This window comes from Vulpes lagopus, chromosome 6 (genome assembly GCF_018345385.1).
Source record: "Vulpes lagopus strain Blue_001 chromosome 6, ASM1834538v1, whole genome shotgun sequence".
Taxonomy (NCBI): Eukaryota; Metazoa; Chordata; class Mammalia; order Carnivora; family Canidae; genus Vulpes; species Vulpes lagopus.
Window position 1 is genome coordinate 42,642,051 of NC_054829.1, and position 20,272 is coordinate 42,662,322.

The 20,272-nt window shown below is 36.6% G+C and overlaps 1 protein-coding gene across 1 annotated transcript; it reads right to left on the reverse strand.

Moving 5' to 3' along the window:
• Positions 1 to 2,486: 2,486 nt before the first annotated feature.
• Positions 2,487 to 20,270, reverse strand: SOCS4 (suppressor of cytokine signaling 4). Its single transcript, XM_041759640.1, has 2 exons — positions 19,994 to 20,270; positions 2,487 to 8,677 (listed from the first exon to the last, which is right to left on the reverse strand). The coding sequence occupies exon 2, from the start codon at positions 8,583 to 8,585 to the stop codon at positions 7,266 to 7,268; it is 1,320 nt and encodes a 439-aa protein (XP_041615574.1). The 5' UTR covers positions 8,586 to 8,677; positions 19,994 to 20,270; the 3' UTR covers positions 2,487 to 7,265.
• Positions 20,271 to 20,272: the final 2 nt, after the last annotated feature.

Genomic DNA, 20,272 nt, shown 5'->3' on the forward strand with positions numbered 1-20,272 from the left:
GCCGAGCGCGCCGCCCCCGCGCGCTCCCCCCCTCCTCCCCGGGCCGGGTGCGGCCGCGGGCTCCCCCCGCAGGCTTCGCGGGGCACTGCGGCCTGCCCGGCGGGGCGGGGCGGGGCCGGGCGGCTGCTCCTCCGGCTCGCCCCGGGGCGGCTGTTTTCCTCCCGTGGGAGGGAGGAAAGCTCCCCGGTTTTCCGGAATTCTGAGCGCTCGGAGGAAATGCCTGTAGCCAGTGACGTTCTGGGCACCCCGGCGGAAACTGCTAACTTGTTTCCTGGACTGGTTGAGGACTGCTTCTGGATTTCCTACGCTTAGAGATTTTTACAGCCGGGCTTGGATGCCGGCTGGCTGTGAATGCGGCCAACCAGTGAATCCGGGCCCTCGGGCCGAAATTGGGGAGCGCTACAGGCGCGATACGGGGAAGGGGACCCCACATGTTCATCTTTGAAATAACCTTTACCTACTTTGGGTCAGGTCTGTAGGATGATGGACACATTCCCCCGGCTGTCAGGGAATCTGCCGTAATTATATAGTGTGCAAAATGTATATACATACAGTATGTACATAGATTTTTATATGTAAAACTACACTAGAAATATGCGGTATCAGTACATTTGCTTCTTTGGGTAACCTCTTAGTGGGTCACTGGGCAGGGGCATTTTATTAGAAACGTCTTAAAGGAAAACTTATTCCTGGGTATGCTCCACCAGAACCCACACTTCTCATACTGGAAAAGAGGCAATAGAGAAACTGCAAATACCCAAGCCTGGGGAAGACCTATTTTTGGACAGGGAAAATGGTCTATGGAAAATGACATTAGTGTGAACAACTTACCCTGCCGTCAGGAGGCAGTGAATCTGTAATACCTTACGGAGCTATAAGGAATCCTGAGTCAGCAGACGTCAGTAAAACTACATTCAAAATCTTGACCTGGGACGCCTGGGTGGTTCAGCAGTTGAGCGGCTGCCTTCGGCCTGAGCGGTGATCCTGGAATTCTGGGATCGAGTCCCACATCGGGCTCCTGTATGGAGCCTGCTGCTTCTCCTGCCTATATCTCTGCCTCTGTGTCTCTCATGAATAAATAAAATCCTAAAAAATAAAATCTTGACCTTTTATCATTAGGTTGCTTTAATTCTGATTTTTTTTTAATTTATTCATGAGACACAGGCAGAGAAAATGGCAAAGGGAGAAGCAGGCTCCCCGCTGAGCTGGGATTCCCAATGTAGAACTTGATCCCAGGACTCCAGACCCCAGGATGACGACTTGAACCAAAGGCAGATGCTCAACCACTGAGTTGCCTGTGCCCCTGATTTTATTTTTTAAGATTTTATTTGAAAGAGAGCGGCAGAGAAAGGGGATCATGACCTGAGCCCTAAGGTGAAGGTGCTTAACTGACTGAGCCACCCTCGGTCCCCTTCTGATTTTAAAATGTATTGTTATATTGCTTTTCATTGCTGAGGTTTTGGGTAAAAAAAATTTTGCGCTCAAATTGTCTCATTCACTTCACCTAGTCCAGGTCAGACATATCAGGGTGACTGCCTCGTTTTCCCATATTTTCAGCCAGTAGTAGCATGCTGAGTTCTAGAGCTAGGCCATTCCTGTCCCACGTGGGCTGCCCTTGTCAACCTTTGCTTGGTAACTAAATCCCCACCTAGCTTTTCATAACTGCACTGCAGTCTGAAGCCCACCCTACCTAATCTTTGCATTTTTCATGTAGGTCAGACTTGCAAAGTGACAGGAAGGCTTCCACATCTTCTTCCTTCAGTCTCTTGCACATTTAATCACATCTTGCATCTGCTTTTGGAAGACCTAAACTGACACACTAAACGGACATAAAATGTATTATAAATTAGAAAACGTGTAATTTAGATTTTTAAAAATTTTCAGTTTTTTTTTTTAAAAGATTTGAAAGAGTGTGAAAATGAAGGGGTGAGGGGAAGGAAGGGCAAAGGGAGAGGGAAAGAAACCCAAGTAGAGTCTGTTTGGTGGGGCTTTTAGGACCCTGAGATCATGACCTGAGCTGAAACCAAGTCCGATGCTTAACTGATGTCCCCACCTTTTTTAGATTCTAAGTTGAATGTGCGAAGTCTGGATATAGTGTTTTTTGTTTCTAGAGAGAGCAAGTGTGCACAGAGAGGATGAGATAGAATCTTCAGCAGGCTCCACCCCAAGTGCAGAACCAGAGGCAGAGCTTGATCTCATAACCCAGAGATCATGACCTGAGCAGAATTCATTCAGATGCTTAACTGACTGAGCCACCCAGCAGCCCTAGGGCACACAATGTTTTATCTTTTTTTAAAAAATATTTTATTTATTTATTCTTGAGAGAGAGAGTTAGAGACACAGGCAGGGGGAGAAGCAGGCTCCATGCAGGGAGCCCAATGTGGGACTCAATTCTCTGGACTCCAGGATCAGGCCCTGGGCTGAAGGTGGCACTAAACCGCTGAGCCACCCGGGATGCCCATGTTTTAAAAACAATATACAAAGCCTTTGGATTTTATGTATGAAGTTTTAATTAAGAAGTGAAAATTTATTCAGATCAATTTATTTGAACTCACATCCAAGAAGAAACATTCAACTTCAGGATTAGAAATAAAAATGCAAACAGTCTACTTTTTGGGTAAGAGGAGGATTCATACAAGCCCAACTGACAAGAGTACTAACAGCTTTGTGAAATTACTACTTAAACTGTATATTCAAGTATATATCAAGTTCATACTTGGCTTACATAGAATTGAGTCACTCACTCCTAGCAAAGTCAGCATAATTTAAGTAAACCCCCGTGAGTTTTACTTTAAGTCTGAAAGCTTAGATTTGATTATAACCACAGCAAAAGTGATTATCTTTACTTCCTGCAAATGTAATCAACTTTAAAATAACAGGCAAACATCAATTTTACTAAACCTTATTGAGGGTAGGAGGAAACTACAATTGTTCATCCAATTCCAGAGTCTAAACTATAAATCCAAATTGTACTGTTATCTCTATCGTCAAATCAAGCCAAGAAAGCCTATTACAGACTATCAGAAGTGAATGTGAATTTGCAGGGTCTACTTTGAAAATCTATCATCACATTATTTTTAAGAAATTACAGAAATTACTTTAAAAGTATGCTTTAATAGTCACCTCTTAAGTGGAGAATTAGCCTTCAGGAAATCAAGTCACAAGTATTATTTATCTACATTTTATATGCTAGGAGATGAAGATCAAGATTTAGGATTATCTATTCAAAATTAAACAAAAATAGATTGCTTATATTTGAAATAGGATTCATGTACCCCAAATCCCTTTCCATTGGGCTTTATTCATTAGTCTACATTTCTACATAGAAGCCAATCCATTAAAAAGTTACCTCCATTGTGCCCAATATGTTAATGTATTAGAATGGTATAGGCAGACTCTTGTAGCATTGCTTACCTCTAGCAGGTCATTAAAAAAAAGAACTTTGTGCTTTCTGTTCATTCTTTAGAAATAAAATTTGAAACTGATTATGGTTAAAGCAAATTGTAAAGATATTTTTTTTTTTCCAAAATAGAAACAATAGTCTGCTTGACTTAAAATCTTTTATTCATTTAGGTATTACTTAACACACAGGTTTTTGTAGATTTAAACATTGTTCTCCCTGTGCTGTCTCCAGAAATAATTGTCTACTTTCCTGTGAAATTTACTAAAATTAATATATAATCTGACTCATTATAGCTAAAAGTGACAAAAGTTTTTAAATGAAAACTTAGAGTATATTTATGAATTAGGTTTCAAGGTTTTTGTTTCATAGGAAGAAACCTATTACATAGGCCTATAAAATGATCCAAACTTCAAAGAGACAGGAAGCTGGTAACTTGATTTGTCTTCTTAATGGCTTTGGCTCATGAATAAATGATAATGGTTTGTGTTTTTCTTATAAAAAGGAATGGAATTTGTATGAGTTCTATTGGCCACATTTACTCTACTTTTTAAAGGATTTCTAATTACTAAGACATTCTTTGTATTATTTATAATAAGTCACAACTTTAACTGAAAGCCATTCTTTGACCATTAGCTGAAATTCAGGAAAGAACACAGTTCTGTTCACCAAATCAATAAATCTAACCACAGGCTGACTAAAAGCTTCCTTTAATCTTCTTCCTATTAGGTCTTCCTTTAAATTAAACCATTCTCTCTATGAATTATTTAAGTGAATGGCATGGCTATAGAAAGATCACATAGGATTCTTCATACAAAAATGCTCAAGGAATCTAAAAAAAGAAATCTACTCAGCATATTTCAAGAATTGGAGTATGAATCAAGATGCTATAGCTTAAAAAAAAAAAAAAAAAAAGCATAGTGGTGGTGGTGGGGTTGTTCCAAAAAGCTTAAGAAAAAGAAAAGTCAAGTTTATTTCCTGATTAGTGCAGGATGATTCCCAAAGCGCAGTTAAGTGTCTGGTCCAGACCAGCTATTAGCAATTAAGTAGTTCCCTTTCACTGTCAAGGCTCTTCCCTGAGGTGATGCCTAAATTCTTAATTTTAATATTTTATCTTGTTTCTTTTAGCTTCATCCTCTCTCACCAATAAGCTCTACACATTTCCACCATGCTGATGCTTTCTCAACTCTGGAATTTATACTTTTCAAATGCCCACAAACATTAAGTTACAAAATTTATAGATCTATTTGAATCTTTCCTCATGTTCCTCTCAAAACTTAGTCACTTTAGTTATATATTCCAATAATTACATATTTTACATTTTTAAAATTAGTTTGTGAATTCTGGAGGCTCTTCCAAATGTGTCCTCACAAAGTCAGAGAAAGGGATTAACCTTTCTAAATTCCAATCTTTTAATGCCTTAAAAATTAATTTATTATTACTCTTCTTTTTCCTTCATGGTAAACAATTCCATTCTCAAGTCTTTATGCTTCTACTTTCAGATTTCTTTTCACTGTAGCAAATATGAAAGGAAAAATACAAACCATTTCAGAATAAACAAGTCTCTTCCCTGCTCTCATTTATTAGATCATCTACTTCAAGGATATATATGGCAGTATATTGAAAATGTTAACAGCTATTAATACCTTGAAGTTGAAAAAATAAGAAAGCCAGAGAAAATATACCACAAGCAACCAGTTTGAATATATGAAAAGCTACTTATATCTTGATTTTCATATAAACATTTTTACCATTATAAAAGACAACATAATTATATTTCATTTTTCTTTATAAAATTACTCTTTAACAGAATATTTGTTAGCTAGTCATCCCTTAGGTTTTTCTGTACTGATAAAAAGTTACTTTTAAAAGAAAAATATTTAAAACAATAATTGTTTCACAGAAACAGAAAGTCTCATTATCAAATTCTGATAAAAAACTATAATCATGGGTAGAGTCTTACTATACTATTAATGTTCTTTCACCAAAAAATGCATATTTAGGAAGTGTTTTATTGGTAAATAAGACAAGCTTCTCAGTGATCTACAAAAGTGTCACAATAAAGATGAGGTAGTATGAGACTTTTCCACTTTTGTAAAAGGGAAATATCATCTATAGAAGAGATATTTATCCTGATATCGGTGTTAGTGATATCCTGAGCCTCATTACTCCACAGATAGGTGCCATAATTAGTAGTTACCCTTCACTGGAACCAAGACAATCTTGAGATCACTGAGAAAAAAAATCCTAGAAAATGGTTAACAGATTTTCTTGGTTTAATTTTGTTGTAATTGCTAAAAATTTATTTTAAAGCTATTACTGAAAAGTTCCATCTTTATGCTACCAACAGAACTGCAGGAAAGGGAAATGCTACTTCAACATAAAAGCAATGATACTTAAGAAACATCTATTCTAACTTGGAAAGTTGAGTCAAATTTCTTTCAATCCAGGCAGAAGCAGCTTCCTACTGGACCTAAATTAGCAGCAAGAAATCAATTACTATGATATTGAAAATGCCAATTTGTACAACGGGTTAGATAGCTCACCAGAAGAAACTGTCTAGGAAATTTATTATGCACGGACCCTTTAAAAAGGCGGAGTTTGATAGGATACCACTCCATTTACCCTTATTATACAGGGATAATGACGTTTCTAAAAATGCTTCTGTGCTGGGATCGTAAATTTAAAATATTACTCCTAGTGCCCAGTATTGTTCGGTATGGCATTAAAGCATGTAGCTTTCAAAATGTTTTCCCTTTTTAGAAGCTACAGTAAAGACATGCTAATTCTGAAGATAGGAGTAATTATTTGAAACCTGAAAATCAAAACCAACATTAAGTTTTTCAGAAAACAGCTCCATGTTTACTTCTTGAATCTTTAGTGAAGCTCACTTTAAAATAATGAAGACTACTTAGGTCCTCTTTGGTTACCAATGGAAATTTGTGGCTGATTATAAAACTGTGGCATCTCCCCAAGATAACAGGCTCAGAGTTTCTATAAAAAGGCTAATTAGAAGCAACAGTTCATAAGTAAATACAGAAAAACACCATAGTTGCTTTAATACGTTAGTAACTACTAGTTACTAATAGTGTTATATTTTTAAAGCTTCCAGTGAGAAAGAACAATATTTGTTCTGAAGATAGCAATTCATCTAGGTTGAGTAAAAGACTTACTCAAAAAGAACAAGTGACCATGCTACAGTGTAGAAAATAAATTCACCTCCAAAAAGTCATGTTCTCATTTGATTCTTCCTCATCAGATTAATCAAACTGAGTAATACTGCTTTATAGTTAGTATTTAAAATGAAAACACTTCAAGTTTAGTTTCAAACCACCCTGTTACCTTTAGCATCCCTATTTGTTACAAAACTCAACTACACTGGCATGTATTGTGAATTACAACACACTCCACTTTACTGATCAGCTTCTGAAAAGGGGGATGGAGAAACTGTATTTTACGTACAGGAATGCCAATGGCAATAACGAGGATTGTACATGTAGGAAAGGACAGATTATTTTTAAAGAAAAGTATGAAATATGGATTTAACTGTGTTGGTAATGCCTACCAAATTTCAAATATCCCTGGATTTTAAGCAAATTACAGTTAAGAAAAAAAAGTAAGTATATGATCTATTTGGTAAAAACAAAAAACAAACACCTGGTCAAAAATATTCATTAACCCCTAGTATATAACTCTAAACAACTGATGTATCATAGGAAAAATAAACTGATCTAGACGTAAACTTTAGGGCAGAGATTTATTTTGGATTTCAACTGTCCTTGTAGAAAAATTCAAAGTGACATAAGAAAAATAAAATATTAAATGAAAATATGTATATAATCATTCCCATATTCCTACACTTTTCCTAGCATTGTTCTGGTGCATCAATCCTGAGTACTCTAACTTTTGATTTATAGTGATATTCCTTCAGATATAATTTCATAGAAGGAGGAATTGGAAGGGCATCAATGCCATCATAAGTTGTACAGTTACAAATAACTGTTCTGCATATATGCTGCAGGGTAAAGGGGAAAGTCCGAATTAAAGGAGTGGATAAAAGGGGTTCGAAAAACATACAGGCACTCGGGTCCTTATAATGTTCTAGGAGCCCTGTAATGTCAGGAGAATGGAAGACACAAGGATCATGTGCATCAAAGCTAAAGTTGTGATTCCACTGTTCAATTCTAGCATGAAGAGAACGACTATAGCGTCTAAAACTAACTGAGAATAAATAGTCTTCCTGTGCTGAGTCTCGAAGTAAAAAGGTACCCTCTGGTTTTCCCTCTAGTAGAGCTTCAGCTGCATATTTATCCATAACTCCCCAGTAACATGGATTATTATTGATCTGAAGGAGGTCTGGTACAAGACAGTGGACATAATCAATCTGGGTATGGTACTTAGGAGGTGTTTCCAACTGCAGGATTTCTTCATCCATTTCCCATTTGGGTTTGTTTCTTTTCCTGGAACTTGTGCAAAGTGTTATAATTTCATCATCTGAATCCATATCACTATCTTCTATACTGTTATTTGAAACCAGGTTCATCACAGAGCCAGTCACAGGACCACTTCTACATGAAGCACTGTTGGTGGTTATGACACAGGGCTGAACATTGGTATGTGTGAAGCAGTTTACCTCTTCTTCTGCATTTCTTCGTTTTAGATGACCATCCCTCAATTCATTCTGAGACAAGTCTGTGCTTACCCATTCATTGGATTTGGGATTTATAGGAGCAGTGTGTCGTTTAATAAAATGCCACCTAAAGGCTAAATCTGATCGAGGTGGGAAAGGACACTTATCTAACATGAGTTCACTGATATGAATTTTCCTTTTAGATGGAAGCCCTGAAGAGTGCCGACCACTACAATTCTTTATTGGAAAACACTGCCCCACAGCATCTTGCAGTTTCTGTTTAAGAGATCGGCCTAAAAATCTATGCCCACAGGAATGATCTAAATCCAACTCAATGGATGAACAGCTGTGCTTCCTTTCTTGGCTCCTTAAAGGAACTTCAGTTTTCTCTATAGCATTCACTGTTTCAGCATCTGAACAACTTTCACTCTTTTTTGACCAAGATAATTTCTTTCCACTCCACACATAACCGTCCTTTCTGTCAGCACTTCTACTTCGACTAGTTTTGGGCCTTACATCTACATTTTTGCTATTACTTTCACTATTTTCTGCCATTTTAACAAATTATCCGCGAATTCCAGTGTTATAAATACTGCTTTTTCAGTTTTTCCAGCAGGAAGATTCTTCTGGGCACTCTCTGGATGTATCTAAAAAAACAAAACAAAACAAAACACACTAGTCATTTGTCATTCACTTTTTTTTTTTAAAGAGAGAAGAGAAAGAGAGTGTGTGAGCAGGGGAAGGGAAGAGGAAGAGAGAAAATCCCAAGCAGACTCCGTGCCCAGTGTGGATCTGCGCTTGATCTCATGACCCTGAGACCATGTTCTGAGCCAAAAATCAAGAGTCAGATGCTTGGGATGCCTGGATGGCTCAGCAGTTGAGCATCTGCCTTTGGCTCAGGTCCTGATCCAGGGGTCCAGGATCGAGTCCCACATTGGACTCTTTTCGGGGAGCCTGCTTCTCCCTCTGCCTGTGTCTCTGCCTCTCTCTCTCTCTCTCATGAATAAATAAATAAAATATTAAAAAAAAAGTCAGATGGTTAACCAAATGAGCCACCCAGGTGTCCAACTGTCATTCATTTTGCACATATAGTTTTACATAGTAAGCCCCAATCAGACATAAGATGAAAAAGCATAATTAGCATATGAACAAGATAAGAGTATTGGATATGTTGGAAGTCAGTTCCAAGATATTTTGTTTTCACTTAAATGATCTGCTTTACTACATACTAATAATTTCATAGTACCCTGGGAGTCAAGAATCTGAATTCTTTCCCACAGTTAATTTTCAATGTAGATTAGAAAGCGAGGCCTCCTCTCTTAGCCCAACTGTATGCTCAAAATGTAAACAATTTCTAGTCTTGAGGTGTATCTTCTTACTAATCTCTCCTTTCTTTATTTTTATTTCACAGCAGACCAGTGAATTGTTGTAAGAGACAGTGAGAAATATATGACTTGGTGTTTGAGAACTACTACCCTGTAGTGGTTCCTTACTTCCCTCTCCTTGCTTTGTTTTCTATTGATTGAAAATATAAACTTTAAGTTAAAAAGCTGTTAAGAATTTATTAAATAATAAAAAAAGAGTATTTATTAAATAATCACCACTGAACAGCAGGAATGCCATGCAAAAATTCCCAATGCAGTTTTGACAACTCATTTCAGTAATTGGTCAACTTCACTATCAGTTTATGCAGTTTTTAGAAAACATGGAATTGGATAAAAATTTGTTATTTCACATACACACTCTTGTGTTTTTCTTGGTAATTTTGAGAAACAAGCAAATAAATTTCTATAGGGCAATGACTTTCCTTTGAAATTGGCTAGATATGCTAGAATTTACAATGTGAAATAGAGTTTTATTAAGACGAATAGTGATAATAGGTTGTAAATGGGATTAACTTAACTATTCTTAGGTGGAGTAAGATTTAAGCCCAGAATTGGGGGTTAGGATTTTATAACCTCAAACATTTTACAAATGAAACTTGAATTTGGAGACTGAGAAAATCAGTGTCACTCAGCATGCTGATTATGATTAAGTTTCTGATTATGTCAGAGGAACATTACAATCCTAAAAGTCAAGTAAATGTTTAGAGCCATCTGAATGCATTTTCAAAGCAACAGGATTTGAAACAAGCAACTGTAGTAGCAAATGATTGGCAAGTACTTAAAAGTGTGAACTAATTAATTAGACTTGCCAAATAAAATACTCCATTTCTAAAACTGAATAGCACCTGGCGATTATACAGATTATTTTGATTTAGTGAGCTCACTAGTATATACTCATTTAAAATCCATAGGGAAAAATAATTTTAAATCTAATTTTGGAAAACATATCATTACTTATTATACCAAAATTATATTCAACATTATGCTTTGGCTGTTTGTTGACCAAGTTCTACTGAGCAAAAATAAACAAGAAACAACAAAGTAGGCTGAAGAATACTACACTTTCTACTTTTTTTATTCAGTTGTGAAAAATATATAAGATTTGAAATGCCTGGTGATTTACTAAAAAAAAAAATAGCAAAATAACAGTTTGTTAAACTCTATGACCAACTTTACTCCACTGGATATGAGCTCCCTCATCTCGCTTATTACCTCTACATTGTATCATTTCTTCCTTCACTTCTATTATCAGAGATAAGCTCTCTCTCTCTCTCTCTGTTCCTGATGACATTCCCACCTTTAACAGGGCCTGCTTCAGTTTTTCTTTCAAATGCTCTCTGCCTTCAATAACAAATCTCCTATAAAATCCTTTAGTGCTTCTAATGCTTCCTTTAGCCACTACACCTGCTACTTCCCATTACTAAATTTCTTAGTATTATAACTTCATTTCCCCTTAAAATGAAAATAGCTTTTTTTTTGAAAGTAGTTTTATTCTGATTATAAAATAAATAATTGACTGGTTTGAAATGGCCAAGTGAAAATCTTTTTGTTCTATCCTCCCAAAAAGTCAACCCAGAACAAGGAAAAATGAGAAATAAAAACACAATCATAACATCCATGAGACTAGGAGGTGTCTATAATCTAAATCACAAAATATGAAAACAGAGTACGAATGGAGGAGCAGTAAATAACTCAGCATCAGAGAGGAGGGTAACACTAGGCACAGAGGTGACATGGATGAGAAGCAAGCCAACAGAGTATGCAAAGTCCAGGACCCAAAGGTACCAGATGATACAGAAAATGTGGGTGGAGAACAGGGTGGAAAATGGAGAAGCAGGTTGAAAATATGCATAAGTACAGCTGGATTTCTCCAGTTCTTATTCCTACACTTAGAGGAGATGGGATATTTATCAGTTGGAGAAACTAAACTGAGAGGCTAGGACTTTGAATACCAGACATAGAGAGAGGGTAGAAGAGAGATTTGGGACTAAAATCGTGAAAGTTCTTACTTCCTTCTCCCAGCCAGCTCCCAGAACTCTGGTAGCCATATTTATAGCTCTTAATAAGGGACTAAAAGATACTTTGCTGAAAAAAATAAAATGGTCAAAGAGAAAAGAACTCTAGATACTGACAGTTGGGACTCCTACAATAGAAAGCTGGGAGGGAGGGCCTGGGTGCCTCAGTTGGTTGAGTGATCCACTCTTGATTGAGCGTCTGACTCTTGATTTTGACTCAGGTCATGATCTCAGAGTTGTGAGATCAAGCCCTTCACCAGGCTCCACGCTTAGTGGGGAGTCTACTTGAGATTCTCTATCTCCCTCTGCCCCTCCCCTGCATGAGCTCTCTCTCTCAAGATAAATGAATGAATAAAAACACCAATAACCCACAAACCTGGAATAATCACCCAAGCATGCAGAAAAGCTTGCCAGCCACAAGCCCCACCTACTCACACACAGCTGTCAGGCAGCATTGTTGTGCTTTATTCACTCCAGAATATGAATGGTCATAGGTCATCAGACTTTTGAGGAAAGTGTCTAATATAAACAACAGCAGAGGCCAAAACATAAAAAAAATACTTTAGAGAAAAACAAGAACCACAAAAAGAGCAGAAAATAAACCGATTTCTTCCAAGTTAAAAGAAGATATTACACCTATGAATGAGTAAGAGGAGTTTGGGACAATCAGAGATTAAGAAAGTTTTGTAAATTAAAAATATGGGATGCTTGGGTGGTTCAGCGGTTGAGCGTCTGCCTTTGGCTCAGGGCGTGATCCTGGTATCAGGATCAAGTCCCACATCGGGCTCCCTACGGGCAGCCTGCTTCTCCCTCTGCCTATATGTCTCTTCCTCTCTCTCGGTGTGTATCTCATGAATAAATAAAACCTTAAAAAAATAAAAATATGGTCACAGAAATAAAATATTCAACAGGAAAGTTGGAGAAGAAATTGAGGAAATAACAGGAAATAGGAAAAAAATGGTTAATTAGAAAAGGTAAGAAAACTAGATGATCAATACAGACATTTCATAGAAAATAATAAAATGAAGGGGAGAAATTAAAAAAGAAACTATATTAGAAAATTTCCCAGAAAAAAGAAAAGAAAAGAAAGAAAAAAAAAGAAAAGAAAAGAAAAAAAAAAGAAAAAATTTCCTAGAACTGAAGGACATGAGCTTCTATACTGAAAGAGTCCAAGGAGTACCCAGCACAATGGGGGAAAAAATATAGTTACATTGTTCTAAAATTTTAGAACTGTAGAGATAAAGGGGAGATACTTAAGAGAGTAGATGTTGTGCTATCCAAGTCAAAAAATATGTGAAAATTAAAAAAAATCTTCCCGACGGAATAAAAGTCATAAAGGACTACAAATAAATGGCATCTGGTTTCTCAACACTAACTATGGAAGCTAGAGGCTAGTTCCAACTTTGAAGAAATAATCAGCCAAATTATCATTCAAATATGAAGATAAAGAAATTTTCACACATGCAAAGCATCAACAACTTTACCTCATACTAGAAGATATATAGTCTTCTATTTTTTTTTTTAAGATTTTATTTATTATTTATTCATGAGAGACAGAGAGAGGCAGAGACACAGGCAGAGGGAGAAGCAGGCTCCATGCAGGGAGCCCGACATGGGACCCGATCCCAGGTCTCCAGGATCACGTCCTGGGCTGAAGGCAGCACCAAACATTTAACTGGTCACTTCATGGTATAGGTAACATCTTAATTACAAGAAAGTAACTGCTTAAAAAAATCTGTGCTATGGAGAGATCTTTTTAGAAAAAGATATTCAGAATTTCCTTCACTATTACATGATTTCTTTACAAATATGATAAAAACTCATCCTGTATATAAACTCTCTCATCTTTATGGTTAAATACACAGAAAAAGAATTTTCTGATCTGTTCCACAAGTTTCATTAAATCTTAAAATTAAACAAATCTTAAAAAAAATTTTTTTTTGAGTGTGTGAAAGCAGTAAGGAATGGGGGGGGGGGGGAATCTTAGGCAAGCTTCTCGTCTGCCATGGTGCTCAATCTCACCACCCTGAGATCACGATCTGAGTTGAAATCAAGAGTTGGGTGCCTAAGCTTAACCGATAGGGCCACCAAGGTGACCCAACCTTAAAAGTCTTAGAAATAAAAAAAATCCAATCACACTATTCTCAATTAAAATAACATTTCTAGTGAATACCCAATTACTTTTATTATTATATTTTTCATGACTAAAAATGAGTTTTAGAAAAGTGCTTTAGTGTCTTGCCTATACAGGTAAAATCTCAATTAGGGCAGCCCAGGTGGCTCAGCGGTTTAGCGCCGCCTGCAGCCCAGGGCTTGATCCTGGAGTCCCGGGATTGAGTCCCACATTGGCTCCCTGCATGGATCCTGCTTCTCCCTCTGCCTGTGTCTCTCTCTCTCTCTCTCTCTCTCTCTGTCTCATGAATAAATAAATAAAATCTTTAAAATAAATAAATAAATAAATAAAATCTCAATAAAAAAAAAAGTGTTAAGTTCTGAATCTGAATGAATCCTTTCAAATAGCCTATCATTAGTTCTTGGAGTTTTACAAACTTTATAAATGAGGAAGAAAAAAATACAAAGTGATAAGAAAGTGGCTTTACTATTATTTTTATGTAGTATAGAAATCTAAGATGATACTTTAAAAGGTGCTGACAAATCAAAGATCTTTGCCAGTAACTACAAAGCTTTTTTTTTTTTTTTTTTAAAGGGGGGGAACACATCACTTGGGAGAAGGTTGCTTTGGCTCTTGATTCAATAATTAATTTTTTATGAAGGCAGCTAAATTACATTGCTCTGGGGAGTAAACAGTGACATCTTTTAAAAAAATTATTTCTTACTGAGCAAGAGGCAAATATCTCAAAAGCAAATTTATATAAAAGCTATTTTCAAGAAAGCAAGTTCCCAGATTCCCAGTAGCTATCTCATCCCGGATTCTACCACCAATTGCCAAGGACAGTGAACCGAAAATGAATATCCAACATGGCCATTCTACTAACAAAAGATTTAAATAACATTTAATTAGTTCTACTGTTTTTTTTTAAAAATATTTTACTTATTTATTCATGAGAGACACAGAGAGAGGCAGAGACATAGGCAGAGGGAGAAGCAGGCCCCATGCAGGGAGCCCAATGTGGGACTGGTTCCCAGACTCCAGGATCACTCCAGGCCGAAGGCAGGCGCTAAACCCTTGAACCACCCCGGCGTCCCTAGTTAGTTCTGTTGCATAAAGCCAGATAGGTGATGTTAATTCAAGATTCCTAGAGAAAACTATTAAAAAAGCCAATAATGAGGGATGCCCAGCTGGCTCAGTAGGTAAACATGGAACTCTCAATCTCAGAGTCATGAGTTTAAGGCCCATGTCGGGCATGGAGCCTAGGAAAAAAAAAAAAAAAAGGCCAAAAATTAAACTTCATCTATCTGGAAAATTCACTGTATTCTCTATGAGGTTGGGTAATTCTTTAGTAATTCTCTACCAGAGCATTACTGTATATATTAATTATTTATTGAATGACTACTTTATCTAAATTGCTGATGCATATCTAAGACCAGAATTCATGTAAATACCAAATTAAAATACATTTGATACATTTTAAAATAATTATTTATTACACTACATAAATAATTTATAAGTAAATTATTACTCCTAGGAATTTCCTGACCAAATCCACAATTCCAAAGTTTACCTGCTATTATGTGTCCCAAAACTCCCTGAAAGCACTCTGATCATAGTTTGTGATATATTTATTACACTACATAAATAATTTATAAGTAAATTATTACTCCTAGGAATTTCCTGACCAAATCCACAATTCCAAAGTTTACCTGCTATTATGTGTCCCAAAACTCCCTGAAAGCACTCTGATCATAGTTTGTGATATTTGAATTGGATTCTATGGGTCATAGTCCTTAACATTTGATCATAGTCTGATACTTGAGGAGAATTCTGTGGAGACATTTAGAGCCCACGAATGGAATATACTGGATATTGGCAGATGAATTCCTTGAAATGTTAAGGAAAAATATAAAACCGGGTTTGATCATATGAAAAGAACCTCTGAACTAAAAACATGTTGTTTTTTCCCCCTCATAACCAGAGCAATACAGTTTCATTTTCCAGTAAATATGTTAGTATCTCCTATTTTCACGCTACCACGTCAGGGCTCGTGGGACTTAACTGGATTAAAAAACAAACATAAAAAGGAATTACTGATTAGTACCACTACATCCTCCTTCTCCCCACACTCTCCACTTACTTTTCCAATTATAGTTTGCTTATGCCAGTGGGCACTAGTTCTAAAAGGTGTTAATACATATTCTAGAGAGATAGGGGTTTCCTTATTAAACAAATATAGGAATGGTTTCCCTCTGAAATATTACAATGCATATTTTGCAAAAGGTTCTGAGAGGTTCTTCAGTTAAGAAGCCTGCTTAAGCCATAATTTCCTGTATTTAGCTCATAGAAATCCTTTTGGAGCAAATTTTAGGGGGAATATTAACTTGGGCTAATATTTAGATGATTGTCCATTCCGTGACCATGCCAAAGAGAAATGTTCAGGAACCTATCACCAAAGAAGGTTAATCTCGAGTGAAGAGAGAACAGAAAATAGCTGGCTTTTTAAAAATGGAAGGACCTTAAAAGAATCTTAGAAACCAGAATATTTAAGATATATGATTTTAACTCTTAGGGAATAAACTAGATTAAGGAGATTAATTTTCTTTCCAGTTTGTAATTTTTTAATTATAAAAATAAAATTATATAAATATAAAAAACAATATATGCTCAGTAAAAAATATACAGAACATTTAGAAAAGTTTAAAAGGGAGGGGGGAAAACTGTAGTTCATTTACCTAAAGGCAATCAATTTAGACATTTTGGTCTATTTCCCTGTAGTCTTTTTCCTTGTAAGAGTAATTTAGTCTAAAGAGAAAATTTTAATGTTTTAAACAACTATAAAAATTAACAATCTATAGTTTTTTACTACACTATATTTAAAAATGAAGCATGGTGAAGATGAAATAGCATGAAAGGTTAAATCATCAAACATGGGCTAAAATTCAGACTTTGTCACGTACTAATCATATCACCTGATTTTAAAATCTCATTTCGCTTCAGTTTTTACATTGTAAAATCTGGATAATGCCAGCTGCCTTATGTTTTAGTTCCAGGATTAAGATGTATGAAAATAGCATATATTAATGAAAATGCATATTAGCTACTTTCTAGGAGTACCCAGAACTTTTCATGTAGAAATTTCTAAAAATGAGAGGTGGAAAGTAGCAAAAATTTTTAAAAAAGGAACAAGAGGAAACAAAGGCCACATACAAGGCTTGAAAATCTGAGGCTGAGGAGGCTTCATATCATAAAGCACTTTGTATTACTCCTGATATTAAACACTGTCTTTTTAAAAGGTTAAAAAAATTTAAATTCTTTACAATATTATGGGTGTAAATAACCAAACCTCTAATTATTAAAATATGTAGTTTCTTGCAAGCTAACTTAGTAAATACAGATTTCAACAGAAAGAGTAGGTAAAGTTTTTTTTAACTGATTATAGATTATTTTTTCTATTGCTTTATAATAATTACACATGCTTATATTTAAGCTTGGGTGACAAGTTTTACCTATTCAAGTTTTAACACACTAGTATAAGGGGATTCTAGACTTAAAAAGCTTTAATGTCCTGATGTGTTTTACTAAATTTATAGTTTTATGGCAACAGTTATGAAATGGAACAGCAGTATGGTAGACTACCTAGAATCAGATGGTAAAAGACCTGTGCTCTACTTTTCATTTTGACAGTTGGTAGGAGTGTGATCGGACAAACTACAACCTCTTTGAGTCTTGGTTTCTTTATCAGTAAAAGAGTGATTATATCTCTCTTGCTGTGTAAGGATCCACTATCTATGTAACAACACAATCAAATACTGTGGCTGTCTTTAGCCACAAGAACTGGATAACTGGGAATAGAACTTTATCGCCTTTTACACCTTGAGAAGTTTACATATATGCAAGTATTATTTACTCCAAAAATAAACAGTAATTCTCAAGACACTTTCAGAGATACACAAATTTTCAGATTTCTAAACTGCCTTCAATATTATTTTCTTCAATACTCTGTTCTCCTCAGTTATATTCTATTCTTATTTCTTTAGAGAGAGGGAGAACACACACACGCCTAAGGCAGACAAGGGTGGGGAAGGCAGTGGGAGAGAGAGAATCCTTTTTTTTTTTTTTTGGAGAGAGAGAATCTTAAGCAGGCTCCATGCCCAGAGAGGAGCTCACCTGGGGCGCAGTCTCATGACTCATGAGATCACAAACAGAGCCGAAATCAGGACACTTAACTGATAAGCCACCCAGGTGTCCCTCTCGGTCTTTTTACCTCTCTTCCACCCTTATCTTTCAGATAATTAGTGATTTTTACGTCAAGTACACATTTCATTGAAAAAGTATTTTTTAAACTCCTTCCATAGGCAATACTGATATGCCTCTTAGATAAACTGCATCTCTAAGAGTATACGATGTAGATAATACTCATCACCAAAATGGTAATCATGTTTTCTCACCCTATTGCCCTTGAGAACAGTATTTGTGAGCGTAAGCATCCTATAAATGGTTGCAACAGAGCAGAGCTAACTAATCTTCATGGCAATTTAAACTGTGACCTTGCTGTCATTTTCAGTGAGTTCATTCAACTACCCACTCCTATGAGATACACACTGTTAATGATAAAGAAATCCGTTTGGAAAATTTTGACAGCCAGAACAGTAACAGCTGCAATGGAGTTTTTTTTTTAAGGCTATGCTATTCTAAATAACCATATAATTTTGCTAATATTTAAGTTACATGCATTTCATTACCACACTATCTTGTACATGTTGTTTGAATGTCTGTTTCCATCAAGACCATGAACTCATTGACATTAAAATTTATCGGCATTTGACTGAAAGAGAAATATAATTGTGAAAACATACTAGCAAAAGTAAGAATATATCTTTTAATACTTGAAAACTTTTACAGGATAATGATAAAAAAAAAAAAACCTCTATTTTAAACAAAAGCACTAAGTATCCACCCAAAGTACCCTGTTAATAACACAGGATATTAGTAACAATCAGTTTTATACATCCATGAGTTTCTCCTATATACCATAACTAATAATTGATGGAAATAGGTATCTCCATTTAGGATGATTAAATGGGTACCTACATTTAGGAGATAAGGAATCTGATATCCAGAAAAAGTAAAGCATAGTCAAGGTCATATAATGAATAACTGTCAGAGCGAAAAATAAAACCTAGGGCTGTTCAACTCTAAGGCCCAAGCTCTTTCCATACATGTTTAATTTGTAAAGGGAATTTTTCTTTAACCTGTGGATCAAACGGCTTGATTGCTAAGGCAGAGTTAAGGGAGAGAAATATAGACACCATTCATAGTTTTAAGTCATATTGTGTTATAGATGTCACAGGGCATTTAATGTCTATAACTCTTGTTCCAATTTACAGATCCTTCTTATGCTAAGCTCTGAATAGTACTACCTTGAAATCTCATCAAGATAATAGACAAATGTTATCAGAGTTCATCTTCAATCCCATCATCTTATCCAGGGATCTTCACTCGGATTAAAAAATTACAAATCAGTCTATCTAAACATTAATGAATGATCTTCAAATAAAATTAAATCACTCAGAAAGAATCATCTCCGGTATCTTTTGCTGTTGTGGGAAATCCACAATAGGTTGGCTATTTTTCCACAAATCCCAAGCTCATTTTCAGCCAATCATTCTTCCTCTTCATTAATGTACCAAATTTAAGTATCTAGGAAGTCTAATTGGAACCCTAGTACTCAAAACAACTTTCACACAATGCCAAGACTGTAAGAACAATAGCACCGTTTGTGTAACTGTGCAACTTTTCACAATGGGAACTAGATTGAAAAACAATGGGGAAATGTTTAGGACAGAAAAACGTCCCACTTATTCATAAACTGGTGTCTGATGCAGACTAGAAGATGGGTACCACACAAATATGTCACCGTGAAGGTATTCATCAGACACCGGTCTGCCAACATGGAAGAACATGGGGACATAAACTTAATGGCCAAGACCTTCGTTGAGATTATAAGGAGCGAACGAAGCATTCAACCATATGCTTTAGTTCTGGCTCTTCTTTTAGATCTAAATACGTACTTCAGTGAATTTTAGGTGGGGTCTGAACGGGGAAATCCAAGTTACTTTCTTCTTAAGGGATATACGTCCACCCCCAACAATCATTAACGTGCAAGCCATACCTCCAGGAACTGAGAACTGAGATTAAAGTCTTCCCTCTTTTTATCTCTATAGAAACGACAAGGTGAAGGCACGAAGGATGCCAAGATTAAAGGTTTGGGAAGGGTCTCGTTCTCCTCGAGAACAAGATGCTCAAAGACTTCATTCTGTAACAGGGCCCCAGGGAGGAGCTGGACTTGGTCAGGGACTCGGATATGGCTGCGTGTTAGGGAGCCTGGAAGGTGACAGCAGACCCTAATCCGCGAGGCCAGGAAGCAACCACCCTTCCCCCACTCACCTCTCAGAGCGCAGCTTGACTGGGGCTGGCCGAGGAACTGCCGCCATCACCATCGCCGTCACTCGGGGTGCTCTCTAAGGTGGAGAAGGGAGGCCCAGCCACTCCTGCACCTCAGGTAGGTCCTAAAAGGAGGATGTCTTTCTGCAAGCCCCCACCCCTCGCCTCAGAGTTCCCGTCTCATTCGTTGCGGTCACCGCCTCCACCTGCTCCCAAGGCGCTGCCATCACTTCCGTGTTCGACACCCTCCCTTTCTTCCTCACTCCCCCAGCAACCGGCTTT